General features: G+C 46.9%; 1 protein-coding gene and 1 long non-coding RNA gene across 4 annotated transcripts; one reads left to right on the plus strand and one right to left on the minus strand.

Annotated features, from left to right (window-relative positions):
* Positions 1 to 76: 76 nt before the first annotated feature.
* On the minus strand, positions 77 to 26,643 carry LOC141423192 (uncharacterized). 2 transcript variants are annotated; one of them, XR_012447852.1, is made up of 3 exons: positions 26,298 to 26,643; positions 15,336 to 15,410; positions 77 to 5,122 (listed from the first exon to the last, which is right to left on the minus strand). It is a non-coding gene; the product is annotated as an uncharacterized lncRNA (long non-coding RNA). The 2 variants fall into 2 exon arrangements; XR_012447853.1 differs by lacking the exon at positions 77 to 5,122 and adding an exon at positions 8,449 to 9,819.
* On the plus strand, positions 7,967 to 27,748 carry Cldn14 (claudin 14). Of its 2 annotated transcripts, none has more exons than XM_074072678.1 (2): positions 7,967 to 8,462; positions 26,666 to 27,748. In XM_074072678.1, the coding sequence occupies exon 2, from the start codon at positions 26,746 to 26,748 to the stop codon at positions 27,457 to 27,459; it is 714 nt and encodes a 237-aa protein (XP_073928779.1). In that variant the 5' UTR covers positions 7,967 to 8,462; positions 26,666 to 26,745; the 3' UTR covers positions 27,460 to 27,748. The 2 variants fall into 2 exon arrangements, with proteins under 2 accessions (XP_073928779.1, XP_020030318.1); XM_020174729.2 differs by having other exon boundaries at positions 7,969 to 8,451.
* Positions 27,749 to 27,783: the final 35 nt, after the last annotated feature.

The raw sequence follows: 27,783 nt of genomic DNA on the forward strand, positions 1-27,783 counted from the left end.
GCTGGGTTCACCCAGCCCCACCTGCACCTCCATTTTGAGAAGAGGCATCTCCTCCAAGGATTCATAATGGGGAAGCAGAACAAAAGTTCCCTCTCTAAGATGTTAGATTGGGGGTGTAGATCTGAACAAATGTGTGTGACACTCCCCTTCTTCAGCAAAAGACCCTCCCACACCAGCACTGGGGGACTTGATCTTCCCCTAGTCCTTGTGGCAGAGACTTGTATTCAGTGTCCTGACTTTTCTAGATTACAAGACCCTCACAGATCAAATCTGCAGGCCTGGTCTTACATAGTAATAGGAGCTAAAGGAAGGTTGAAAATGACACTTGCCCATGCCTGACTTATGAGAACACTGTCTCGATGAGAACATAAAACCACATTGGCTATCAGATGCCAAAATCCCTAAGCTTTCTGGCCATTTCTCCTCCATACCCTACCTCCCAGGGCAGCTAGAAGAGCAGCCCTCTCCACTGAGAGACCTCAGCTCAGCTGGAACTTCCTCAGAGCCCCAATCTGTGGAGCTGAGCCTGGGCCAGGAGGCAGGATGAAGGCCCTTTCTCAGAGCCTCTCCCAGAGGCTCACTGAAAGGCTGCTCTCCTTCCTCCTTAGCACCAGAAAGTTCCAGTCTCCTCTTACATGGAAGGAAAACAAGTCAGCAAACAAAAAAGACAGACTCAAAAAGTGTTCTTTCAAAGTCATTCTGTCTTACTGCTGGGCCTAAACTCCTAACTTACAGGCTAAGCATCTAATGGAGTTCTCTTCTCTCCCCATGGAGCTCCAGCAACTCAGAGTTCCCAGCTAGAAAGGGGGACTATCTGAGTTTTGTCATCTAGAGACCCTTGAGGCCAGAACTCCAAAATTAAAGTGTCAGAGTGTTGTGCTCCCTTGAAGGCTCCAGGGAAGGTCCTTCTTGCCTCTTCCAGCTTCTGGTGGCTTCAGTCCTTCTCCTTGGCACTCCCTGGCTTGAAGCCTCTCTGCCTCTGTCCTCCCCTATGTCCTCTCCTTTTCTTATTGGGACACCAGCCACTGGGTTGAGGGTCCATCCTAATCCAGTGTGATCTTCTCCTTTCTCAATTACATCTGTGAAGACCCTATTTCCAAATAAGGTCACATTCTGAAGCTCTGGGTGGACATGAGTCTTGAGGGGGACACAGGGACTCATCAGTAAAGCTTCTTAATACTGTTCTTCCTGAACAGTATTAAATGGACCCCAGGCACAGCATGGGTTCTCGGTTGTCCTCATCCATCCTCCCAAATATACCATATTATTTCAAAACTGTATGTGCTTTCACAATGGCCTTACACTTGACATTCAGAAGTCACTTGCCTCCTGTAACATTGGCAAGCAGCATGTGAACCAGCCCTCCACTCCCCCCTTTCTGGAACAGCTCTGCCCTTGATCTTTTGCTTATTTGTTTATGTCTCTTCTTATTCCAACCAGGGTTGCGGGCAGATGGGTTTTATTACCAGACTACGTAAACACAGTGAGATCCTGTAGCAAATACAGTCTTCTGAACAAACATAAATTGCCATGAAGCCAACATGAAAAAACCCCAAAGCATTTGGCAATTAAAATGAATAGGTTGAGTCTGACATTGGGCTCCCTTTCTGACTTTCACTGACTCACTGAAACATGTCACACTCCTGGCTGTTCTGCTTCTCAAAGCTTTGTGTTGCTTCTGGTTTTCTGGTGAGTCTCCTTATGGAAGAGGCCTCTGGGTAAGAGGGAAAGTCCTGAGCAGGTCCTCATGACAGCGATTAGTGCTTCGCTCGGGAGCTCCAACCTTAGAAAGGACCCTCTGTGAATGAAGGTCATCAAGGTGTCTGGGGACCTTTGTTCTTGGGCCAGGACTGTGCTCAGCAGTCACATGTGCCCTTAATGAGTTTGCTGGATGAGGGATTAGGGAAACCACTGCCTCATGTTTTGTACCAAAAGTAGTGAAGGGCACTCAGCCTCCTAATTTAACAGAACGTCAAAGAGGACCCTTCTCTGGCTCAAAATAGTTCTCCATTTTGCCTGATTTACTGAGAATTTAGAAAGGTTTGACTTTGCCCTTTCAAAAGTTATTTCAAGAATAAAACTCTGTGTGTCCAGGTGTGTGCACATGTGTGTGTGCCTACATGGTTATGCTTGTACAAGTATGTGTGCATATTTTGGGGGAAGGGCACAAACAAACCTACTTTTGTGTATCAAATTGAATACCCAGTGCATACCCCTCTTTTTGGACAAGCACCTGATGGCATCTGAGTGAGTCTCTCTGATCTGTGGCAACTAATGTATCTTGTCACGTGTCACACCAGGCCTCTGCAAAGTCATCCTGCCCCTCAGGTGAATGGGGCACAAGCTGGGACTTGGTGTGGAGAACAAGACCTTTCAGAAAACCATGCTTGAGACCCACACTCATTCACACCCTGGCTCCTGATCAGGTGCTCAGTGCCTGGACACAGAGCACACCTCAAACTCACTTGCTCAGAACAACTTCCTTTTCTGATGGCTCAGGAAGGGTTGGCTACTCCAGGTTGTCACCAAGTGGAGGGAAGAACTTGGGGCCTGGCTCGAAGGACAAGGGTGAGGTCCACCCTTATGACTGGCGGTGAGATCAGACAAGATGCCTGACAGTGATAGCAGCAACCTCCATGCACACACAGCCGTGGGCATCATTAAACAAAGCACTTGGGAAATTACAAGGTCTGGGGCACACTGGAAGGGTGACATTGACTGTCACTAGACCACTGTGTTAAGGAGGTAGCAATCAGGTAGCATCCAGGACAGGTTTGGCAGGCAGATGACTCAGCAAAGTTTTCCCAGCCCACCTGATGGGGTTGCTGCACACCAGGCCCCACCGTGGGTTACACAGCCACCTCTTCCTGTGGGTCCCCTGTCAGGCCACGGGAGCCTTCCCACAGCACCGGCGTCTGTGAGAAAAGAAAGGCTTGCTGCAGGAAGTTCACTGTTTCATGGTCTTCTATCCCACCGTTGTCCATCCTCCAGGGTAGGCTGGGGTGTGGATTTGCCATTTGGCTCTCAGCAGTAGGTAGAATGGAGGTAGGAGGTAGAATGGGGAGGAGGATATCTATTCCCTTGAAGCTCCTCCCTTGTGCCCTAATGGACAGCTATAAGCCACACTTGGTGGAGTTGTCCAACTCAGAATGGCTAATTCCAACCCAATGTGTTCTCTGTGTATGTAATTTGTGGTGAGTTTAGATCTCGAATGTCTCCCAAAAGCCCATACATTAAAGGCTTGGCCCCCAGGATGGCACTTTGGGGACATAATGGAACTTTATAGGTAGGGCCTAGTGGGAGTTTTTCAGTCATCCAAGGCATTCCTGTGAAGGTGATTGTGGGATCTCAGGCTCTTCTTCTTCCCCTTTCTTTCCTATCCCAGACAGGAGGTGAACAGTTTTGATCCCTCCACCACCCCACTCCTCACCATGAGGCACTGCCTTTCCACAGGGCCAACTGACCATGACTGAAACTCTAAACCTGTGAGTCAAAGTAAATTTTCCCTCTTTTTCAATTGATTATCTCAGGTATTTCATTACAGTAATGGAAATCTGACTGAAGCAAATATACATAACATAAAATTTACCATTTTAATCATTTAAGTGACTAGTTCTAGGGCATTAAGAATACTCACAGTGTTGTACAAGCATCACCACTATCCATCTCCAGAGTTTTTTCATCGTCCCAAGCTGAAACTCAGCAGTCATTAAGCAATACATCCTCATTCCTTTGTCCCTCCAGTCCCTGGTAACCCCCCATTCTACTTTATGTCTCTATGAATTTAACTATTCTAAATATTTGATGTAAGGAGAATAATATAATATCTATCTTTTGTGATTGGCATATTTCATTTAGCACAAGATTTTCAAGATCCACCCATGTTGTAACACATATCAGAATTTCCTTCCTTTTTAGGCTGAAGAATATTCAACGGTGTGTGAACCATGATTGTTGATCTGTTAATCCATTCGTGACACAGAGGCTGTTTCCACTGTGGCTATTTTGAATAATGCTGCCACGATAGGAGAGTTCTCCACTCTCAATTCTCTTGATCTCTTTATATTTTAAGGCATGGTTTTTTGGATGTTTCTTTTCACCAGATGGAACCTTGGAAGTTAGTAGTATCTGCAGCATTCAGAGTACAAGAGAGCAATTAGCAAATACAGGACCCTGCTGAAATGTCTGATTTTGAGACTGGTGTCAGCTAAGCTGTGGGCGCCAGGTAAATACAAGTGAGGTCAGATTTTACAAACTGCCATTCCAAGCCCCTGGCCCATGTTAACTAACACACTGCTGCTGGGATCAAGCCAAAGGAGCTTCGGCCTTTGAGGATCAAAGCACAAACAGGAGCGGGCTTAATTCATTTTCTCACTGGTCTACTAAATTCATTTACCTTTAATTAGCTTTTCTATTTTCTATTTGGAAATTTCACAAAATTCTGTGTGACTATAAGACTAAGAAGCCCTATAAGTCTTTGCTGTCCCTGACAGATCACTTCAAGAAATGGGAAAATATCATAATCCATAATAATATATTTGGATTAATATCAAATAATATTGTATTTGATAATAATCACATTTATTTGATTAATAATATCAAATCCATAATATCTGAAGAAAAATGAGGGCTCTCCACGGTGAGCTGTGTGGCTTCTAGACAGTGGCTTGGTTTGCCTTTATTGTCACTTTGTTGTTACTCATTTCAGGATGAGAGGGCCTGGCAGGACAAAGGGGTAGTTTCAGAAAATGAAAGAAAGTGTAGGACTGGGGAGGCACCCTGCTTTTGTTTTGTATTGGAAGTGAACTTGACTGCTGTTGTCATTGGTACAGTATCTTCTGCTCTTCTGATTAGCAGGAATTTGGGTATCACTGGTAACAGTTGGGATCTTTCTGTTCCTCTGAAAATCATAATTTCATTCTATGTCATTGCATTAGTAGTAACCGGTGAGGCACAGATATGACTAGCTGTTACGGTCTGAATTCTGTCCAGCGAAAAGTTAGGATGAAGCCATAACCCCTGGTTCTTGTGAATGTGATGTTATTTAGAACTAGAGTCTTTGCAGACATAATCAGTTAAGTCAAGATCACTGAGGTAGCCCTGCTCCAATATTACTTGGTATCTGTAAGAGGAAAATGACACATGAAGAAAACTGCAAACTCAGAGATGACTACATTTTTTTCTTTTTACGTTCCAGGGGTTCGAACTCAGAGCTTCACTCTTGCTAGATAGGCGCTCTATCACTTGAGCCACACCTCCGACCTCAGCAATGATTACTCTTTCTCCAAGTCAATAGCCCTGAAACTTGGTCAACATATTAGTGTCTTGGGACTGCCATAACAAAGCCCCAGAAGCCCAACATCAAGGTGTCATAGGGCCATGTTAACCTCTGAGACTCTGCAGAACCCTTTCTTACCTCTTCTGGCTTCTGGTGGTGGCCACTGATCCTCAGTCTTCTTGGCTTACAGCTTCTTCACCCTGGTCCCTGTCTTTGTTGTCACCTGATGCTCTCCCTGGGCCTCTCCCTGACCTTTTAACCAAAGATGGAGGAGCCCTGTCCAAGGCTGACCCAAGCTCCGTAGTTGCAGTGGACAGAGAAGAATCCTCATTTCCTTCACGCTATGTTTCCAGTGAGGTCTCCAAAGGGGGTGCTGCCTCTGGACCTCACTAGACACAGATATACCTTGTGACCCCAGACAGAGGATCAGGAACATTCCAAGGCCCAGCCCAGGAGTTCCTCCTAAGGCAGGTCCATGGTTTGAAAGCACTGATAACCTGGGTCAAGTGCACTCCTACATTTGCCTGAAGGCTGAGATGCAAAGCCAGCCCAGCTGAACTCCCTCTTGACACCTCTGACCCCCGCAGAGATGGCTGAGACAGATGCAGACCTAGAGTCAGACAGCAGCCCCTGACGGTGCACAGACCAAGTGAGTAGCTGATGTTGAGTTGAGAGGGCTGCAGCAGGATTCGGGGTAACCTATGCTCAGAGACGGCACCGGGAGACCCTGTCTCTCTCACTGGCCATCCTAATGCTCACAGAGACTGGAGTTCAATGACTACTGGATATTGATCCGAAGATCCATATCTTTATGTTTAGACTGAGTCCCATGATGTCCCTGTGACTTTGTCATCCAGCCAAGGAAAGGCCATGTAATCAATCCATCGAGAGGCACAGGCTACAGACCTGTGAGCTTTTATACTTTAATTCAGAACTGGAATGATTATCCCAAAGAAAATCAAGACAAACGATGGTTTAACAGCATGTCCACAAAACATGGTATCGTGTCTACCTCACTCATTGTCGAATGTAAGACTCCTGGCTCTGGTGGCTCACTCCTATAATCCTAGCTACTTGGGAGGCTAAGATAAGGAGGACCGCAGTTCAAGGCCAGCCCAGACAGTTTACAAGACCCACCTCCAAAATAATCAGAGCAAAATGGACTAGAGGTGTAGCTCAAGCGGTAGACTGCTTGTTTTGCAAGTGTGAAGTTCTGAGTTCAAATCCCAGTCCAACCCCACCTCCAAAAAAGGTAATATTAATGTAAATATTTTTAAACAATTTAGCTTTTATATTTTCTTTCTTCAGGAATTTCCTAAGAATACAAGATGAATGCCAAGAAATCAAAGCCAGTTATAAATTAAATGTATTTCCTGTAACCAAATCATCTTAAAAGCAAAATTGTTTTAAAAATTATCTCCAAAAATATCCAGTATAGCTAAGAGTGGTAGCACATGTCTGTAATCCCAGCATTCAGGAGGCTGAGACAGGAGGATCTCGAGTTCCAGGCCAGCCTGGGCTACATAGACAGAGCTTGTCTCAAAACAAAAATAATGAAAAAAAATTTCAGCATAAAATTGTGGCTGGTATGGGCATATCTTACTATATATGCTAGCACCCCCTAGCAGGTGCCAATAGTCTTAAAATATTATTTTTTAACAGAAGCAGAAATTCTATCTCCACATCAGCTCATTCCTTCAAGCAACTGCATTTCGGCTGTGTAAATTCTTTACACCCCGAAATGGGGTGGAGGGTGCCGTCAGGTAAAAGTCTGCTGTGACTTTAAGTATCTTGTCATAGACAATGAAGTAATATATATGGTGTGAAACCTCTAAATAGAAGAGGCTCTGTGCTTGGGAATGACCCTGAACTGAAGGGGTCTTCACTGATGACTGCAGAGAAGAGGCCAAAACAAAAAACAAAAACCAAAACTATGCAGTGTTGGACTGTGGATGGATTCCCCATCACTATTTAACAGACTCTGGACTCTGCTGCCAGCTACCAGCACTGCCCAGACTTTCCTCATTCTGTCCTCCACCATCCTATTGCCAGGGAAGCAGGGACCAGGCTTCCGGTCCACGCCCAGGACCATGTGCCCATGCCAGAGTTCTACCACAGCAAATCAAAGCCCCAAAGTCTGATGAGTACTGTGGTAGACTCCCAGACACCCAGACTCTTGGCTATGGGGCATCTGGTGGAATCAAAATGAGAAAGGGACAAAAATGCAAGTCAAGTTCAAGCAACAGCTGTCAGCACACTTCCAAGAGTCACCCATGGCACGGACTGGAGGCAGTCCCAACTGCCAGCCCTCTGGGCTCTCAAGTCCAACATCCCGTGCCTCCCTTCTGCCTTAGACTCTACCTTCTCATTAAACCATGTCTCTTATTTCCAGCTCGTGGCAAATTATCCATCATCCACACTGTGCCTTTGACCCACCAGGTGGGACCTTGCACCCACAGACATCACCTGAATCACCCACCACTGCAGTTGCAGCAAAAATAAATAAATAAACAAATAAAAGTGCTTCTTGCTCAGAATTCTCTGGCATGCACCCAGAGCCATAGTAACCCAGAAACTGAGTTGCTCAATATGAGAAAAGTTCAAAGCAATGGGGACAACTGTCAGGTGAATGGCTCAGAGGAGGACATGGTCACAGAGGTCAGGAACTAAGGGCACAGGAAGGGACTCACTGAGGGCTTTTAGTCATTGACAGGAAACAGGTGGCTGTTTAGAGAAACCACCAAGAGGACATGGAGCAGCAAGTGTGAAACAGCCAATGGACCTGAACAGGGAACTCAGCCAGGGGGCCGGGCTGGACTGTGGACTAGGGACAGGCCTCACCTGCCTGCTACAGGAGCGTTTTAGGAAGGGAATGACCATGTTCCAAAATGGAGAAATGACATTTCTGGTTGGTCTTGAATGTCTGCCTCAGCTGGGCCACCTCACATGGTGCACGAGAGATTTAACCAAAGGGCACGTGTGCCCACGCAGACTGTGCTCACAGAGCACATTAATTGTCTAGACAGTCTTCTCTCAGCTACTTTGACCTTGGAGCTTCCAGTCGGTGGAGGAGGGAAGGCAGGAGGACCACCACAGCATCTCTGGTGCAGCCTTGCTACCCAAGTGAACTTGTGCCAGCCGGGTTCCAGACCATCGAGTGGATGGGACTGAAGGTATTTTACGTGTGAGTTTGGGGGGTGGCTGGGGTTGACGCTCTTTTGTCTCAGAAGCTTTGAGACTCAGGGACCAGGTGTATGGGTGGTCATGGTTGGAAGCCAGGACAGTGACTTGGGGAGGGAGCATTCATTCTCCAGGAAAGCTAATCCTTATGACCCCTGCAGGAAAGGCAGCTTCCTGCTGGGTCTAGGGTCCCGGAGAACTTCAAGGAGTTAGGAGTGAGGGCAGCTGGGCTCCTAAGGAGCCGGGAAGGATGGAAATCGGTTCCTGAGTGTCTGGGCAGAATGCTCTCATCACATACTGGGCCTCAGTTTGGCAGTGAGGACTGAACCTGTGTTTTGGGGGACCCCATCTCAGCTTGGGGAGCTCATTGTCCCTGCCCACTTCTATCTGTTCTCACTCCCTCATTTCTCCTGCAAAGAGGGTCAGGCAGAGTGTTCGGAGTTTCAGACTTGGAACATTATCTTCTTCACCCCGTAAACTCTGCTCTGCGTCCCCCCACTCCATGCACCCACACATTAGCAAGGGAGAAAGGGCAAGGAACTTGTAGCTCTCTCTTAGGGTAAAAATGATACCGAAGAGGAAAAATTCTGTGCAATCTGATATGTGAGCTAATTCTTCCACTACTTTGAACCTCACCCCCCCAACAGCTGCCCCAGTCACCCCAGGACCTACAAGAAGGACCCCAGGCAGAGTCAAAGGGAAGACAGGGTTATTAGCACCTGAGAGCTCCCCAAAACCTTAAAGGCACTCAGGATGCTGGCTGTCGGCTGCACATTCCCGCCGAGAGGTTCGAGTCTCGAATTTTTCAAGGCCCCCAAATCTCGTAAGCCTGGGGTTAGTTCTGAAGTCAGGAAAACAGACGATTGCCCAACACCACAGGCTCCCGGCATCTTGGCCTGTGTCTGAAGCTGCATCTGGGCTCCACGCTCGCTGGTGTCTGTCTCTGGTTGGTTCCCTGGAGTGCGGATGAGTTTATCTGTGAGGATGATAAAGTCTCAGTAGTACACACGGCTCCCATTTGCTGGAGCCTCCTCTCCTGGGCTTTCAGGTTTCCATATACATTATCGTAGTATCTTCTACGTGGTTCTGGAAGCAGGTGCCTGAGGTAGCTAGCCAGGTGAGTTACACAAGCCTGAGCAGGTTAGTCAGAGTGGAAGCCAGCACCAGACTCCATCCTTATCTGGGTTCCTCTGATCTGCCAGTCTTCTAGACTTACTGTGTCTGACTTACCCATCTGGACAATGGGCTCAGTACCCGTAAGGCATCTACTGAGAAATCCACACAAGAAGAAACACACATTCTTCCTTAGTACTATGAAAATTTCAGAAATAAGCATTTCCTGTCTTCCAATTCATTTCTTCCTAAGAGAAAGAGCAACAAAGCTGAGTATGTTCATTTTTGTTTTGAAAAAGCCTTTTCTTGCTTGTATCGGAAAAACTCCCCTGTTCCACAGAAGTGCCAAGTCAAGTCTTGTACCAAAGTCAGCTTAAGATGCAGGCTGTCAACCCTGCCAGCCCAGGAGTGGTTCTTGGAGCTTGGAAACCCAAACTTCCCTCCACCCGGCTGATCTTCATATGTCCCTCTCAGCCTGTGACTCTGCACAGTGTTTTGCAGGACAAATGGGTACAACGGCCACAGGGTTTTCAGTGGGTGGCCAACAGCAACACTGAGCAGGAATTTTCCACCTAAGGTCATTTGCTGGGGGGGCTACAGGGCCTAAGCGGAACACTCTCCTCCACCTTTCCCTGCTGGGTGACTGTAAAAGAGACGAGAAGAAACAGTACCCTTGCCTCTACCACTTCACTCTGAGGCTGGGGTCTCACCACAGTGGGGGAGGCTTGGAGTAGAGTGGTCTCTGGGGTGAAGATCAGGCCACCTACACACCCCACAGCTTCCATGGAAGAGAGAGGAATGAAAACAATATTCAGAACCCCAGATCTGTTTCCTCTGGCTGACACTCTTGGGCACAGGGACCAGCAATAGCTTTCTTTCAGAAAGGCTCCTCTTTGGTAGATATTTACAGGGCATCTGGCTACACTTAAGAAAAAATAAACACTTGAAACCATAGTTTTTTATTCAACAGAACACTGCAAGAGTGTCTCCTGGTCCTTTCAACCTAAATGGACTCATCCATTTAAGAAGGGGAAAATTCAATATCCAATTCCAGAGCCCATCCACGCAGGCAGGGCCAGGTGTGTCACCTGGAGCCTGCACTCTGAAGTGCTCTGCACTTGGCAAGATTAAGAATCTTGAAATTCTTAATAATTTCTGAACAAGGACCCTGCATTTTCGTTTGCACTGGGTTCTACAAATTCTATAGCTAGTCCTGAGCAGGCAAAGGTAACCTATGACACCCAGTATGCTTCAGAGAAAAGTGTACAGCCTGGCGACTGTGCACATGTCTGAAGGACAAGCTAGAACTGCCAGGTGCTGCAGGGCCTTGACCTTCACCCAGACTTCTGCAATCTGCAGTCCTAACCCTGATCTGTTAACGCTAAACTTCTAAACATTACATATACCAAAGTATCACTGGCTGAGGCCAAAGCCAAGAGTTTGTTGGGTTTGGTTTCTGTTTTTTTTTTTTTTTTTTTTCATCCATGAAAATACAAATGGTCACAGGGTAACTTCTTGGACAAGGTTAGCATACAAGGTAACCTGAATACCCAAAGGGTGAGGGGCCAGGAGGAGGTGGTATGAACAGGCTTAGGTGGGGTATTGGGAGGGTGGAAGCCAGGTGGTAAGTAGAGGAACCCCTTCTTCCTAGTGCTTCACTGTCAAAGAGGAATTATGAGGTATAGGATCAAGAAGAGGTTTTTGAGGCAGAAGGGAGTGTGAGAGCCAAAGGCTTGTGGGTAGATTAGACAATATGCAGGGGACAGGGAGCAAACCAGGCCAGACACAGTTGACCGCCTTTCTAGGGAGCCCAGAGAGAGCCCAAAGTCAGCAGGCAGGCCCAGTGGAACAGACATTTTGTTCCATGATTCTGTTAAACATTTTCGGATTCTTTTAAACAATTGGCAGGCCCTTTAGAAGGCACATCAGTTAAGACAGTATTTCTCAAACCTGGATACACATCCAAATCAGCTGGCAGGGAGGGGAGCTCAGAAATTCCCATGCGTGGACCCCCTCTCCCCTCCCCAATCAATGTACCAGATTCTCTGAGGGTGACCAGCACATCTGGGTCTTTTTAAAGCTCTTCAAGGAGGGAAGAGAACCACTGGATCCTCCTTACTTGGAACACCCAGAGTTGAGCTGGCAGGACCTGAGCCACCCCCAGACTGGGAGGGCCAGCCACCTCTCCCCAGCCACACGCTGGAAGCTCCCTTCTCTACCCTGCAAAGGCAAGGAAAGAACTGAAAAGCAAAGAGACCAACTCCCCATTTATCTCTTCTGTCCAGTTGTCTGGGATCACACACATAAGTCAGCAATACGTGCATTTTGCTGCCAAAGTCAGACATAATTTGTCCACCCCCAGCGTCTCGACTCCTGGCCTCAAAGTGGACAGCTAGCCCGTGTCTTCATTACTCCCTTGCTTCGCAGAAAAGAACAGGTTTTTGGATATCAGGGAAAGAGAAATGGCTTATGAATAAAAGACACGGAAGACTGATTTCTGGGACCGATGTGTTTTTCACATGGCAGTCCAGCAAACATCAGACAGAGGGACAGGACAAAGACAGACCGAGTGTTAGGATCACCATTGTCTCAGATTCCCATACCTGTGTGCCTTTGCCCAGCTCTAGTTCTCCTCCCCTCCAGTTCACAGGAAAAAAGTGGAGCATCAGGGAGTCCACGCTTACACCAAGATGAGACATCTAGAAGGAAGTCACTCTGAGCCATTCATAGTGGGTCCCTATAACTGTCTTCCACCCTCCCAGGGTCCCACCATTCCCATGGTCTCACTGACAGCCATCACCCTTCACAAATACTCCAAGTGTCCTGTCCCTGTCCTGCCTTCCTGCCTCCTGGGAAGCTGCCCTAAATGTTCTTCCCCACCCCCCCACACACACCTGTCATCTGTTGCTCCTATCACCTTTTCACTGTCTCTGCTTATGGCCTCATCCCCTCCTTCCCAGCTGCTCCTCCAGGGCCTCCATTACAGTCATTCCCCTGTGTGCACACTGGCCTCCCTCAGCCCCTCTGCCTTCACTATTTCCACCTAGGAAAATCCCCACTGAGTTCAATCCAGCTCTCTGCCCACTCAGGTTCCCCAGCTCAGCCACCTGTGCTGGGGACAGCTGTCCAGCCCACCATCCAGTGGCCAAAGTCCTTTGTGTACCTTTGTGGCCACTGACCTCACACAGGCACCAGGGCTGGCCAGCTTCTGATTCCTTAGCTTGGTCCAGTTCTGTTCACTGCTCTGGGCAGCCACAGCACCCTTGCCTCCAGCCCCTGCCTTCCTTCTGGAGACAGAGCCTTGCTTCCTATTTTGCTGACAAAACTGGAGCTGCCAGGCACACTGCTGGGTCACATCTGTAATCCTAGCTACTCAGAAGGCAGAGATCAGGAGGATGGCAGTTCGAAGCCAGCCCAGGCAAATAGTTCTCGGTACCCTATCTAGAAAAAACCCATCATAAAAGGAAGAGCTGGTGGAATGGCTCAAGGTGTAGGCCCTGAGTTCTAACTCCAGTACCACAAAAAAAAAAATAAGAGTCATCCTAGTATATCCATGGGTGCTCATGACCACATCTGCTGACTCCTGCGCCAGTCTGGAATGACTGTGGGTGCACCCTGGTCCCTGCTGTCCCCTCCGGGGCATCTCTTCAACATGTCAATGTTTCCTTTCTCCCTAGATCATTCCCAAAGGCTTATAAACATGCTTCCAGTCCACTTTTCTGTCTTCAAAACAACAAAACCAAAGTGGCTGATGTTCTTGGCGACTTAGTTTTGTTGTTGGGATGTTGTTTTGGGGACTGTTCGTTGTTTTGCCTTGGCGCCCTTTGGCAATCTGGGGAGCCTTATGCATCTCAGCAGAATGTTTTTGAACGTATAAAATAATACACAGGATGGTAATTATGCTGAAATACAGCTCTCAAAATATCTTCAGGCAATTTTGTTCCTAGTCATTTCTGTGCGTCTCTGTTAATGGACGTATTACATCACGTGATCTGGCAGGGGTCTTGTAAATACCGTAATTTTGAAATAGCGACACATGGTCAATGATCTCAGATCACTGGCCTAGCTGTGTGGGTGATTTCTACAGCTGACAGAGTCCTGGACACTGGTCATGTTGCAGTAGGTGTCTGCCTCCATTCATAATTAAAGGAAAGGCTAATTACAAATGAGAAGTCAATGAAATAAAAGAGGCAACTTTTTTCCTGTCCAAGTTGCAGATACCCTGAACTTTGTGGGCTGTGGACCCTGTCCTCTCATTGTTGCCCCATTTTCTGGTTCCCCTCGGTGGTCCAAGTCTTTGAAAGAATTCTTTGGCCTTGTTCTTTCCTGCCCCTCCTTCCCTGTTCTCTCTTGAACCCAACCAATCACTCCACCGAAACTTACTATCTGATTTCTTTCTAGTTACTAAATCCAAGGATCAAGTCCCAGTGCTCAGTTACTTCATGATCTGATTACTCAGCTTGGTGCAGTGGGTCACTAAGGCCAAAGTGGAGCTCTGTCCTCACTCACTGCCCTCCCTCTGGGCTGACTCCTGCATGCTCACTCCTTATGTTTACCTCCACCTCCTCCTCAGTACCCTGATCTGTGATGTTGGATGGTTCCAGCCCTTAAGCCCTTCCTTTCCTGGCTGTACTCACTCCCCAGGGCCTTTCATCCTGCCTCATGGCTGTCAATCCCATCTCCACACCAATGGTCTCAAGTGGACTTTTCCAGTTCCATTCCCTCCCTGAACTCTGCCCTTATGTATCTAACCAAGGTTGTCCCCACCTGAGTGGGGACAAACAGCTCAAACTAAACACATCTAAAGCAAATGCCTCTTTCCTTCCCTTCACTCTCTGTAACAGTCAGGGTTCTCCAGAGGCTGAGCGCCAGTAAGATGTGTATGGATGCGTGTAAGGGACTGGCTCACATGATCATGAAATTAGCAAGTCCAAAATCTGCAGAGTGGGCCAGCAACTGCAGATCAAAGAAGGCCCAGGCCACAGTTCCAGTTGGAAGGCACTCTGCTAAGGAACTATCAAAAAAGAAAAGAAAGAAATCTTTTTTTTTTTGAACGTTAGTGTCCTCCACAAATCCATGTGTTGAAGCCGTAACTCCCAATGTGATGTTTGAATATGGGGCCTTCAGAGGTGGGACTGTAGCCTAAGAAGCAGAGGAAGAGAGAAAGCTTTCTCTGCGCATGCACAAAAATGAATCACTGAGCACAGAGAATCCTCATTAGGAACTGGCCGTAACCTTGCTCTTGGTCTTTCCAGCCTCCAGAATTATGAGAAAATAAATCTCTCATCTGTGGCACTTTCTAATGGCTGCCAAAGTTAACTTTGGCGACACTGGTCTTTTTGTTCTATTCAGGCTTTGAACTGATTGGATGTGGCTCTCATTACAGTGGGTAATGTGTTTTGCTCAAAGTCTGCTGATGTAAACGTTAATTTCACCTCAACCACTGTCACACAGACACAAAGAATAATGTTTGGTCAAATAGCTGGATAACCCCGTGGCCCAGGCAAGTTGACACAGAAAATTCACCATCATAGCCTCAAACTCAGATTTTGACATCTGTCACAGTCTTCACCATCCCTAAAAATGTCAACTCCAATTTTCCAGCATCCCAAGGGAATAAGCTTGGCCACCTCTTTCTCACCTCACAGTTTAACCACTGGCAAATCCTCCAGGCTTGACCTTCCAGATGTATCCAGAAACCAACCTATTCTCAGCACCCAGCTTTGTAGCTACGGCCTTGACCTAGTCTTCCAAAATCTCTTACCTGAAATATCACGGTAGCCTCCTCTTCAGACACCTTGGACAAGTTACTTAACCTCTATAACCCCAGTCTCCCCATCTGTAAGTGAGGACAGAAATATGAACATTGCAGATTTGTTTAAGAATTAATAAACACCAGGGAAAACACTTAGCACCAGTTTGGTATGTCATAAACAATAAATTTAGCTGTGATTTTGTTTTTTTACTCTTATCAATAGTTAATAGTTTTTGAGTACCTGGACTCAAAATGAGCTTACAAAAATAAACTTTAAATCATCATTAATGAAGGCTATTGACCTACAATTTTCTTCAAATGTCCTTGTACTGTCAGGTTATGGTAGCAAGAGCATAATAACCTCCAAAAAAGTTGGGAAATGTTCTCTCTTCATCTAATCTCTGAAAAGAACTGTATACCAGTACTATTTACTTATTATTATTTTTCTTTCTTTCTTTTTTATAGTACTAAGAGTTGTACCCAGGGCCTCAGCAGGCACTCTACCACTCGAGCCATGCCCTCAGCCCTTTTTACTTTGGTTATTTTGGAGATAGAGTCTTGCTTTATGCCTAGGCTGGCCTAGACCTTGATCTCCTGTTTGTGTTTCCTGTGTGATTGCAATGACAGGTGTGCGTGCAGTCATGCTCAGCTTTTATTGGTTGAGATGGGATCTTGAGAACTTTCCCCCCCAGGCTGGTCTGGAACCTAAATCCTCCGGCTCTTCGCCTTCCAAGTATCTAGGATTACAGGCTTGAGAAACTGTACCTGGCTTCTTTCTTTCTATGGTTTTTTTTTTTTTTTTTTGGAACTCAGGGCTTTGAGCATCTTAAGCAGGAGCTCTACCACTTGAGCCCCACCCCTGCCCCTGACTTCTTTCTTAAATGTTTGTTAGATGCATTCTTCATTGGATCACAAAGATTTTTTTTTCTTTTATTATTCATATGTGCATACAAGGCTTGGTTCATTTCTCCCCCCTGCCCCCACCCCCTCCCTTACCACCCACTCCGCCCCCTCCCTCTCCCCCGCTCAATACCCAGCAGAAACTATTTTGCCCTTATCTCTAATTTTGTTGTAGAGAGAGTATAAGCAATAATAGGAAGGAACAAGGGTTTTTGCTGGTTGAGATAAGGATAGCTATACAGGGCATTGACTCACATTGATTTCCTGTGCGTGGGTGTTACCTTCTAGGTTAATTCTTTTTGATCTAATCTTTTCTCTAGTTCCTGGTCCCCTTCTCCTATTGGCCTCAGTTGCTTTAAGGTATCTGCTTTAGTTTCTCTGCGTTGAGGGCAACAAATGCTAGCTAGTTTTTTAGGTGTCTTACCTATCCTCACCCCTCCCTTGTGTGCTCTCGCTTTTATCCTGTGCTCATAGTCCAATCCCCTTGTTGTGTTTGCCCTTGATCTAATGTCCACATATGAGGGAGAACATACGATTTTTGGTTTTTTGAGCCAGGCTCCCTCACTCAGAATGATGTTCTCCAATTCCATCCATTTACCTGCGAATGATAACATTTCATTCTTCTTCATGGCTGCATAAAATTCCATTGTGTATAGAGACCACATTTTCTTAATCCATTCGTCAGTGGTGGGGCATCTTGGCTGTTTCCATAACTTGGCTATTGTGAATAGTGCCGCAATAAACATGGGTGTGCAGGTGCCTCTGGAGTAACAGTCTTTTGGGTATATCCCCAAGAGTGGTATTGCTGGATCAAATGGTAGATCGATGTCCAGCTTTTTAAGTAGCCTCCAAATTTTTTTCCAGAGTGGTTGTACTAGTTTACATTCCCACCAACAGTGTAAGAGGGTTCCTTTTTCCCCCGCATCCTCGCCAACACCTGTTGTTGGTGGTGTTGCTGATGATGGCTATTCTAACAGGGGTGAGGTGGAATCTTAGCGTGGTTTTAAATTTGCGTTTCCTTTATTGATAGAGATGGTGAGCATTTTTTCATGTGTTTTCTGGCCATTTGAATTTCTTCTTTTGAGAAAGTTCTGTTTAGTTCACTTGCCCATTTCTTTATTGGTTCATTAGTTTTGGGAGAATTTAGTTTTTTAAGTTCCCTGTATATTCTGGTTATCAGTCCTTTGTCTGATGTATAGTTGGCAAATATTTTCTCCCACTCTGTGGGTGTTCTCTTCAGTTTAGAGACCATTTCTTTTGATGAACAGAAGCTTTTTAGTTTTATGAGGTCCCATTTATCTATGCTATCTCTTAGTTGCTGTGCTGCTGGGGTTCCATTGAGAAAGTTCTTACCTATACCTACTAACTCCAGAGTATTTCCTACTCTTTCTTGTATCAACTTTAGAGTTTGGGGTCTGATATTAAGATCCTTGATCCATTTTGAGTTAATCTTGGTATAGGGTGATATACATGGATCTAGTTTCAGTTTTTTGCAGACTGCTAACCAGTTTTCCCAGCAGTTTTTGTTGAAGAGGCTGCTATTTCTCCATCGTATATTTTTAGCTCCTTTGTCAAAGATAAGTTGCTTATAGTTGTGTGGCTTCATATCTGGGTCCTCTATTCTGTTCCACTGGTCTTCATGTCTGTTTTTGTGCCAGTACCATGCTGTTTTTATTGTTATTGCTTTGTAATATAGTTTGAAGTCAGGTATTGTGATACCTCCTGCATTGTTCTTTTGACTGAGTATTGCCTTGGCTATTCGTGGCCTCTTGGGATCACAAAGATTTTTAACTACGGATTCAGTTCTTCCCCAGACCTCGGACGGTGCGTTCTCTTATGCTACTTTCAGAAAGTAGATTTTAAGGACATCTCCAAGTTATCAAATTTATTGACAAAACATTGTTCACATTTCCTTATTATCCTCCAAATGTCCACAGAATCTGAGGTGGCCACATTTGTTTATTGGCCTTATTAGAGACTTAACTATTGTAATCTTCTCAAAGAACTAATTTTGGGCTTTTTTAATATTGTTCATTTCTTATATCATTAATTACTACTCTTATTTTTCCTTTCTTCTGCCCTTGTTGGGTCTGGGATGTAAACTTAAGCCTTCCTTTCTCATACTTACACTCAAAGCTCTAAGTTCCTAAGCATTACTGTAACCGAATCCTGCCATTTCTGATGTGTTGGATTTTTATTGCTCGATTCCAAATATCTACCTTCCATTCTGGCTTTTTCTTTGATTGCTGGGTTTAGTTGTATGTTGCTTTATTTCCCAGCATTAGGGGAGTTTTATAGTTATCTTTGTGATTGATTTTTGGTTAAAGTCTGTGATTATTGTAGAATATAATTTCAACTTACACAGTCTTTGGTGAGATTCATTGACAGTTACGTTGGGGTTCTGGGTACGGTCTTTTGGTTATTGGCTTTTGTCTGCTAATAAATGTCAGTTTGAGTGTTCAAAAAATGAGGTTTAGGAGTCTTTGCTCCCACTTCCTGTGTGGGGAACAGAAAATGTTTCTCCTTTCCCCAATTGTCTATACATTATCCTGTTACACTAAAATAAGTCCCTGCTGAAACTTCAACAACAATGAAGTTTACACATAATTAAAAAAATTTTTTTGGTTTGAACTCATGGTCTCATGCTTACTAGGCAGGTTCCACTTGAGCCACTCTGCCAGCCCTTTTTTGTGTTGAGTATTTTTGAGATAAGGTCTCAGGCACTATTTGCTCAGGCTGACTTTGAACCACTTTCCTCTTGATCTTTGCTTCCTGGATAGCTAAGATTACAGGCGTGAGCACTGGTGCCCGGCTCAAACATCAATTTTAATAGCATTTTATTTAGCATTAATAAATCTTACACTTATGCTTTCAGTTAACACCCATTTGTAACCACAGCAATAAATTCAATGCTCAAATAAATAAACTTCAGAGGCTTACAAAAGTCACAGAAGAGTTGTCTTATTCATGGAGGTTTCCAGCCCAGCTGTGACAGTGTCCTACTGCTTGGTTTTGGGTTTGGTTATTTTTCTCCATTTTGATGTAAGTCTTAAAGGGAGGTCCACCAGGCTGTGCTTGATTTCCAAGGTAAAGCCTAGGCACCTTCTGAGTCACCTTACCCAAACCTGGCCTCCCCGCCACAATTTGGGTTTTTTATGGTCTATGAAACTAAAACATGTTGATTTAAGAAATCCAGACATTCAGAATGAAAAGGCTGGCCACCAATCTGAGTGCAGCCAAGCCAACTTCACACAAGCTGGAGAATTGAGCCCCCCCATAAAAACTCTTTGTGGGTTCAATGAATTTATACGCTGTTTAAATCTAGAAACCCCAGTCATTGGATCACCGTGTGGGCCACTCACTGTAGGCGGCACTTGCTCTTGAATTTCACAATTACTGAGAGTTTTCCAGAGCCTTCTCCTCCTCAGAGTCTGTCTTCCACACTTTGGAACATGGAGCTGACCACAGCTTTGTTTTTCTGTGACAAACAAAAGGCCACCAGATACACACAATGCCTGTTCTAGTAGAGGACACATCTTCTGTATTCAGACAGGAGTGTTTTTCCTATAACTTCCCGAGCTGCCACATGGCTGGTTTGTTGTAGGAATTTACTGAGGCTGCCTAATAAAGAGCCCTAAGGTTGTTTAACCACAGAAATGGATTCTGTCATAGTTGAGGGGGCCACAAGCCCAAAATCAAGGGCTGGCTCCTGCTGAGGGCTCTGGGGAGAATCCACAGCACGCCCCTCTCCCAGCTTCCCAGCGCTTCTGGCATCTGTGGGTCCCCTGGCTTCAAGCTGCATCGCTCTGAGCTCTGCTTCCATCTCCATGTGCCATCTTCCCATGATCTCGTCTCAGAAGGACACCAGTCTGGTTGGTCTGGGGACTCGCCCTGCTCTGTATGACCACTTCCTACAAAGTCACATGCACAATGACCCTGTTTCCAAAGCAAGTCACATTCTGAGGGCCTCTCGGTTAGGACTTCAATATATCTCTTTTGGGGAACACAGTTCAACTCACAGCATACTCTGTAGAAAGCTTTCTTACAAAACACTGTTACCCATCTACCATTTAACACTTTAGAAATATCCTTATGTCCACCTTTCTTTTTTTTAAGTTTCCTACTTTTGGAGGAGTCTAGGATTTGAACTCAAGGCCTTGCACGTCCTAGGCAAGCTCCCTACCACTCAAGCCACATCCCCAGCCCTTTTTGCCTTAGGTATTTTTCAAATAGGGTCTGGCTTTATTCCCTGGGCCAGCCTGGACCTCAGTGCTTCCCACAGCTGGGATGACAGGTATACACCACCATGCTCAGTTTTATTGGTTGAGATGGGGTCTTGGGAACTTGAGCTGGTCTCAAACCACAATCCTCCCAATCTGCACCAGGATGACAGGCATAAGCCACCACACCCAGCTTCTAATAATTTTTTTCTCATATGGTGGGATTTTGGTTATCCAAACTTTGAAAAACAAAAAACAATGTAACAAACCTACACAACTATTTTGTGTGGAAAGACAGCAATGAAAAGGCACAGTGTGTTTTGTTAAGTGAAATGCAACTGCTTCCTCTTAAATGTTGATGGGCTACATTTTTAAAGAATTCAAATGAAATTTAGTGAGTTGAAGAGCGACAATGCCTCCTGGAAAAGGATTTAGAATTTTTGTGGTCATGGTGGCTTGAGTTGATAGTTTGCAGCAAATCAATAGCCTCTTCCATCTTTGTGAGTTGAAAATGGCCTTTGCTGGTTTATCTTGGTGGCACTGAGGGTTTGAACTCAGGCCCTTGTGCTTGCTAGGCAGGCACTCTGCCACTTGAGCCACTCCCCCAGCCCTGCCCTGCCCTACCATGGTTTTCATTTGAATTAGCACAAGCTCTTCCCCAAACCTGTTCTCATTATGAGAAAGAGATTTTTCTTTATCCATCCAAAAGAGCTGGGAGAGGAGATTAATCTATAATTTGCCATTTGATGTGATTTTGGTAAGACATTTCACCCTGGCTTTCCTGGAAAACAACAGCAAGCCCTGTCATGACAAAGTTCTAGCCATATAACTGTCGCATCTCTGCCTCTCATGGAAAGACTACATGAGAGCCTGTGCAGATGGCACAGAAAGGCCTCGTAATTTAAAATATAGAGTTCTGCCAGTCTGAAAAATAACACAAGGAAAGTTACAGAGTTTGGAATAGTAATGAAGGAAACTTCGTTTTTAGAGCCAAAAGCCCCATACCATACTACATGGGTATGAGGGGTTTTCCAAGCTGTCACTTGATTGCTTTCTCATGTATTTGTGTAAAGATGTGCTAAAATAGCTTCTGCAAAGTACACCTTGCAGGAAAGATCCACAAAAGAAGTTTGTGGGAAAGAGATTCACTTGGAAACCGGGTTCCCAGCACAGCCTGAGGGAATACATGTCAGAGTGCCTTCATTGTCATGGGGCATACAAATTAGTTTCCTTTTTCATGTTGGGTGGTGTTGCTGATCTAGCTCAGGTAGATGAGTGCAAATCTCCCTCTAGTTAGTCTTTGTTCCCAAATTCCAGTCTTCAGGAGACAGCTAAACAACAACAAAGAGGCAGTGGGTGAGGGGCAGGGAGAACATACAGGGGTGTAGTGGCTCACGCCTATAATCCTAGCTACTCAGGAGGCAGAGACCAGGAGGATGGCAGTTCAAAGCCAGCCTGGGCAAATAGTTTGAGACCCTATATTGAAAAATTCATCACAAAAAAGGGCTGGTGGAATGGCTCAAGTAGCAGAGCACCTGCCTAGCAAGTATAAGACTTGGAGTTCAAACCCCAGTGCTGCCAAGAAAGAAAGAGAACATTACAGGGTTTGGAACCAGACATTTTCTTAAATTGCTGAATGCAGCTCTGCACTCTTAATGGCTCATTTTCTCACCATTAAAGTTAAAAGCAGATTCAGGCCAACTCTGTAATGGACCCAACATGTTGTTAGGAGCAGTTGAGAGACACAGCTTTGTGATGGCTCCTTCCCAACAGCTCTAAATCCATTCCGACTACACAGCAGTCCAAAACGAACTAAGGCTCTGGGCCAAACTGTGCAGGTCTTCACCTGGATGGTCGTGCCTGGGAGGCGAGGTGGATCTGGGTAAAGGAACTTCCAATGTGCCTGGTTCACTCCACTTTCCCATGGATGACCTGCTCCAGGAATGACCCTTCCTTCTGCACCATGGCAGGGAAAGGACCAAAGAGCCAAGTGCGAGGAACAGAGGACAAATGCTAAAGGGGGGACTTCTGAGCGACAGGGAGGGCATGGGACACAAATGTCTTCCCAGCCCCCATCTGCAACCATCCAAGAAGCCCACATGGCAGGGGAGACCTGAGCACAGCCCCACAGAGTGGGAGAAAGGACCATGGCAGAGGGCAGACGCAAGCCCTGGCATGTAGTATATCTGTCCCTTAGTCCTGGCCCTGTGATCCCTCCTGGCCACAGAAGTGATGTTGAATTTGTTGAGAAAACTGAAGAAGCAACACGGCGGGGTCCAGACAGCCTGGCAGGAGAGCAAAATGAGAGAAACCCACCATGCATCAAAGATGACTACTTTCTTAAAAGTTCTTTCCTTAAAATAAAGAAAATGTAGCTCACAGACTACAGAGGAAGGAGACGACATAAAAGTTTCTATGGAAAAAGCTCTCACCCTTCAGAGCTGGTGCTCAGAAAACCAGATGCTGGTTAAGGGCCCAGGGCAGGTCTGGGGATTTTCCCCACTGCCCTACACAGGTTTTCACGTTACTCTGCAGCCCAGGGATTTTCTCACACTTGGTGGAGGACAAGTCAGACATCCTGAGAGGACTCTTACGGATGTTCACCCGCCCCTCTGAAAATCAAATTCTCTACTTTTTATTTTGAAAAAAATTTTGGTGATATGGCATTTGAACTCAGGGCTTTGTGCTTGCTAGGCAGGTGGTCTACCCCTTGAGCCACGCCTCCAGTGCTTTTTGCTAGGGTTATTTTAGAGATGAGTCTTGCTGTATGCCTGGGCTGGCCTGGACCATGGACCTTCTGCTTCATGCTTCTGCATGAAGGGCCACAAGTGCACGCTGCCATGCCCAGCTTTTTCTGTTGAAATGGGGTCTCACAAATTTTTTTGTCTGTGCTGGCCTGGAATTGAGATCCTTCCAATCTCAGCCTCCCAAATGGCTTGGGATGACAGGCATACACTACCGGTGCCTGTCATGTTTCATGTTTTTGCCTGAGGCTGGCCTGGACCTCCTATCTACAGCCTCACACATAGCTGGGATGACAAGCTCATGCCACCACTCCCGGTTTATTCATTGAGATGGGATCTTGCTAATTTTTTTCCCAGGCTGGCCTCAAACTGTGATCCTCCCAATCCCCACCTCGTGTATAGCTGGGATTACACGAGTGAACTACCACTCCTTGCCCTCAAATTATCTTTTTTTTTTTTAAATCAATCCCATCTCACCATTGCCTCAACTTTCAAGGGACTAAGCGTAATTCCACCAAAATCATTTTACTTCAAGTCAAGAGGGATACCTTGAGCCAAGTGAGCTTAGAAGATGCTTCACCTGAGACCTTGCTTAGGAAGGTGGCCATGTACAGTTGCCTGTTAGGAACCACTTAAAACCTTACAGTCACCCAGTTTTTCTCAAATATCTTTGATATTTATGATGGTCTGCAAAGGCTCAGTTGCAAGAAGCACTCAGTGGGAACCCTCCCCTACCCGGCTCCCAGTGCAGAGGGGCCGTTTCCTGCCCTCCCAGGATGGTGATTTCTGGGCCCTGTAAGCCCAAGAGCAAGACGCACATTTATTCATCCCTGGAACAGGACACCTTGTTAGGTGCCCCACCCACCCAGCCCAATGAGACAACTTTCAGAAGTTGATGCTTGGAACCACATTTGTTTTGAACCCAGGTCTCTCTAGCAAATGTTTTCACACTAAGGAGTCTGCAGGGAAAGGCCTATAGGTGACAGCAAAGTCAGCCTTCCACCTGAGGCCAGGCCTGGGAAGCACCTTCCTATGCAAGGAGCCCTCCCACGCTGACCCTTCTGCGGCCTGGGGAAGAGTTTTGCTGGGTTTCCAGGGCAATGCGTTCAGTTAAGGCTGTTTTTCCATTGACTGGTGCCAAAGTGGAAAAGTAGTCCCTGGGAAGATGAATTTATTACCTGATGCCTGCAGCAGCTGCTACTAAGAGGGACTGGGGTGTGGGAGTTGGGGCCCATTAACACTCTCTTCTTAAATTAGCATATCCTTATAGCACAAGTTTGAAAATAGCAAACTAATGGCTTCTAAAATTAGCCCTCATTACTTTCCATAAATATTTCAGCCTCCAATGAACTCCAGGCCCCAGCCTAAGAGGGTCAAGCGAGCTTAGCCTTCAGGCCACATTCTTCAGGATCAGTGGACTTATGACTGACCTTGACATGTGAGATGGGAGGAAGACGCAGATTCCCTGGACCGGCCTGTGCCACATCAGCCTGGAGGCGGCGGCCAGGCAGGGTAGAAGGGAATGCAGAGGTCTTTCTGAGATGTCTGCAGCCCCTGAGCTACCTGGAGGGACTGTCCTGCTTTGCGTGGGAAGTCCTCCATCTGGACACCCCTCAGTCCCTAGGAAAGCAGGACAGTTAGTCCCTAAGTCAGTGGTTTAGGCCCTGGCTCCCTAAACCACTGCGAAAGGATCAAGATCACTGTTCTGGGATGTCAACCTCCCCAAGGTCCCCCGCTAAGCTCTCGAGACAAGTATAGTCCTAGTTCATTGGGGAAGTTTATGTGGAAGAGGAATGAATTTTTTTGGCTGTATGGGGGTTTGAACTCAGGGCCTTGCACTTACTAGGCAAGCACTCTACTTAGAGGAGGAATGAAAGCAAACAATTCCAGCGAGATCAGGCATCCTCTGGATATCCCCTTTCCTCTGTGAGACAGGGATGGGAACAGCCCTGCCTCCCTGGCGTTACATCAGAGTCACACGGTGCACAGGCGCATTAACCCAGCACTGTTGGCGTCACTTGCATGTGGCGTGGGTCTGCCAGCAGCTGCTCTGGCTGCTCAGGCTGCAGTGGCCACCACAGCCTTGGAGGGTCCCACCTCCTCCATGGCTGTGACCACAGGCTGGCCGGCCCTGTGCTTTCTCTTGGTGGCAAGATTAAAATGGCACCTGAGGGTACCAGTGGACCAGATGGGTACTTGCTGAATGGGGGAGAGAAGGACTGAACGCAAGGAACAGGGCCAGTTACATACAGAATGCGTGTAAAGAAAACTGTGAACTTGTGAACAAGAATCACTTAAAAAGTCAGGAAAACATCAACCCGACTCCTTGCCTCTTTCTTTCTTTCCTCCCACTCATTCTTCCTTTTTCCTTCCCTCTCCCTCCCCCTCCATCTCTCTTCTCCCTCTCCCTCCTTCCTTCTTCTCTCCCCTCCCCTCCTTTCCCTCCCTCCCCGTCCCTCATCCCTCCCTCCCTCCCTCCCTCCTGCTTGTCCTTCCTCCCTCCCTCCTTCCTTCCTTCATCATTTCCTGAGTGTCCCCATATACCCAGCATTACACAGGTGCTGAGTCCTTCACCTCACAAAGTGTTTTATATTCCACAATGCCTAGGATTTTTTTAACTTCTGAAATCAGACTAGAGGTGTGGCTCAAGCAATAGCTATGCCTGCCTAGCAGTGCAAAGCTATGAGTTCAAACCCCAGTACTGCCAAAAAAAAAAAAACCAAAAAAACCAAACCTCCAAAGTGGCTCCACGGTCTCCTCTGAACAAAGCCTCTGCAAGTCTTTGCTGTCTCAGGCTGGGGGACCTGGGAGGCTCCAAGCTGGAGGAGAGGGCGCTGGCTTGTGTTCCTGACCACAGCATCTAAGTAGCTGGTGACCTTGGTAGTCCTGACCTCCTCTGGAGTTCCGAAGGCAGTGTCTGACCCACCTCTGGGGGCTGACCCTCTCCCACCCGGATGACAGGAAAGTGACCTCCTTCAGAGCACGGCATGCTGATGACACCCAAAGCTGTTTCCAATGTCGTAACTGGCACAAACCTTAACACTGTCAGTCCAAGTCAGTGAGGATAGCATTTAGTGATTTAACAACTGTTATTATTGATTACATACCAAAAAAGAAGGAAGCAAGATCGCCAGCAGCAGAAGTACTTGAGGGTAGACATAAGGCAGATCTTCCCACACAGCTCCCACAGGTCTGTGCCAGAAGTCAGAAACTGGGGCTCTGGTCTGTCCTTCCTTGCGGTCCACAGAACACACAGGCTGTGAGTCCTACTGCCATCCCTTCCAGCTCTGGCCTTCCAGGGAAAGCACCTTACTCTTCCACCCAGTGACTTCTCAGGAACTGTTTTCTAAAATATTTTAATGATCATACCAGCTGCCTAAGGAAAACTCACTTTCGGGGAGAAATAAATGCATCAAGATAATATTTAACCTGTCTTACTTTCTCTCCCTCCTCCTTCCCCCCTCGGCTTTATTAGGACTCCTGCAGGTGCCTGGGGAGCTGCGTGATCCGGGGGACCAGGGTACTGCCGGGTGGGGCTAGCGGGTGCCCTCAGCCATGGCCAGCACAGCCGTCCAGCTCCTGGGCTTCCTGCTCAGCTTCCTGGGCATGGTGGGCACACTCATCACCACCATCCTGCCGCACTGGCGGAGGACCGCCCACGTGGGCACCAACATCCTGACTGCTGTGTCCTACCTGAAAGGGCTCTGGATGGAGTGCGTGTGGCACAGCACGGGCATCTACCAGTGCCAGATCTACCGCTCGCTGCTGGCCCTGCCTCGTGACCTGCAGGCGTCCCGAGCGCTCATGGTCATCTCCTGCCTACTGTCTGGCATGGCCTGTGCCTGTGCCGTGGTGGGCATGAAATGCACACGCTGTGCCAAGGGCACACCGGCCAAGACCACCTTCGCTGTGCTCGGGGGTGCGCTCTTCCTGCTGGCTGGCCTGTTCTGCATGGTGGCCGTGTCCTGGACCACCAACGACGTGGTGCAGAACTTCTACAACCCACTGCTGCCCAGTGGCATGAAGTTTGAGATCGGCCAGGCCCTGTACCTGGGTTTCATCTCCTCGTCCCTGTCGCTCATCGGTGGCACTCTGCTCTGCCTGTCCTGCCAGGATGAGGCCCCCTACAGGCCCTACCAAGCCCATCCCAGGGCTGCCATGGCCACTTCTGCACCTGCTTACCACCCACCAGCTGCCTACAAGGACAACAGGGCTCCCTCGGTGACCTCAGCCTCATACAGCGGGTACAGGCTGAACGACTATGTGTGAGTCCTCCATGGCCTGTCCCTCCCCAGGCCACCATCAGGGCTGCTGGGCCCCTGGGAGACCACTGACTGATGCAGGGGCTCAGCACACAGTTTACTTCTGCACTGTTTGTGTATCCAAGGAAATAATGTGAGCGTGAGATGTGCACAGACACAGGGAAGGAGGGCAATGAGAGGAGGAGAAAGCTGTGTATACCAAAGACTTACAACCACGCTTGCTCTTTTTGTATTTATTATATGTATTTATGTGGGTGAGTTAATAACAGATCAATAAAACGTGACTTGGGAGTTTGGCCAGTGGGATTTGCTTGGGGTACGGAAAAGACCC

Source organism: Castor canadensis, chromosome 5 (assembly GCF_047511655.1).
Source record: "Castor canadensis chromosome 5, mCasCan1.hap1v2, whole genome shotgun sequence".
Taxonomy (NCBI): domain Eukaryota; kingdom Metazoa; phylum Chordata; class Mammalia; order Rodentia; family Castoridae; genus Castor; species Castor canadensis.

Coding starts and splice junctions, on each gene's coding strand:
- Cldn14 (XM_074072678.1), top strand. CDS start 26,746: ATGGCCAGCACAGCCGTCCAGCTCCTGGGCTTCCTGCTCAGCTTCCTG.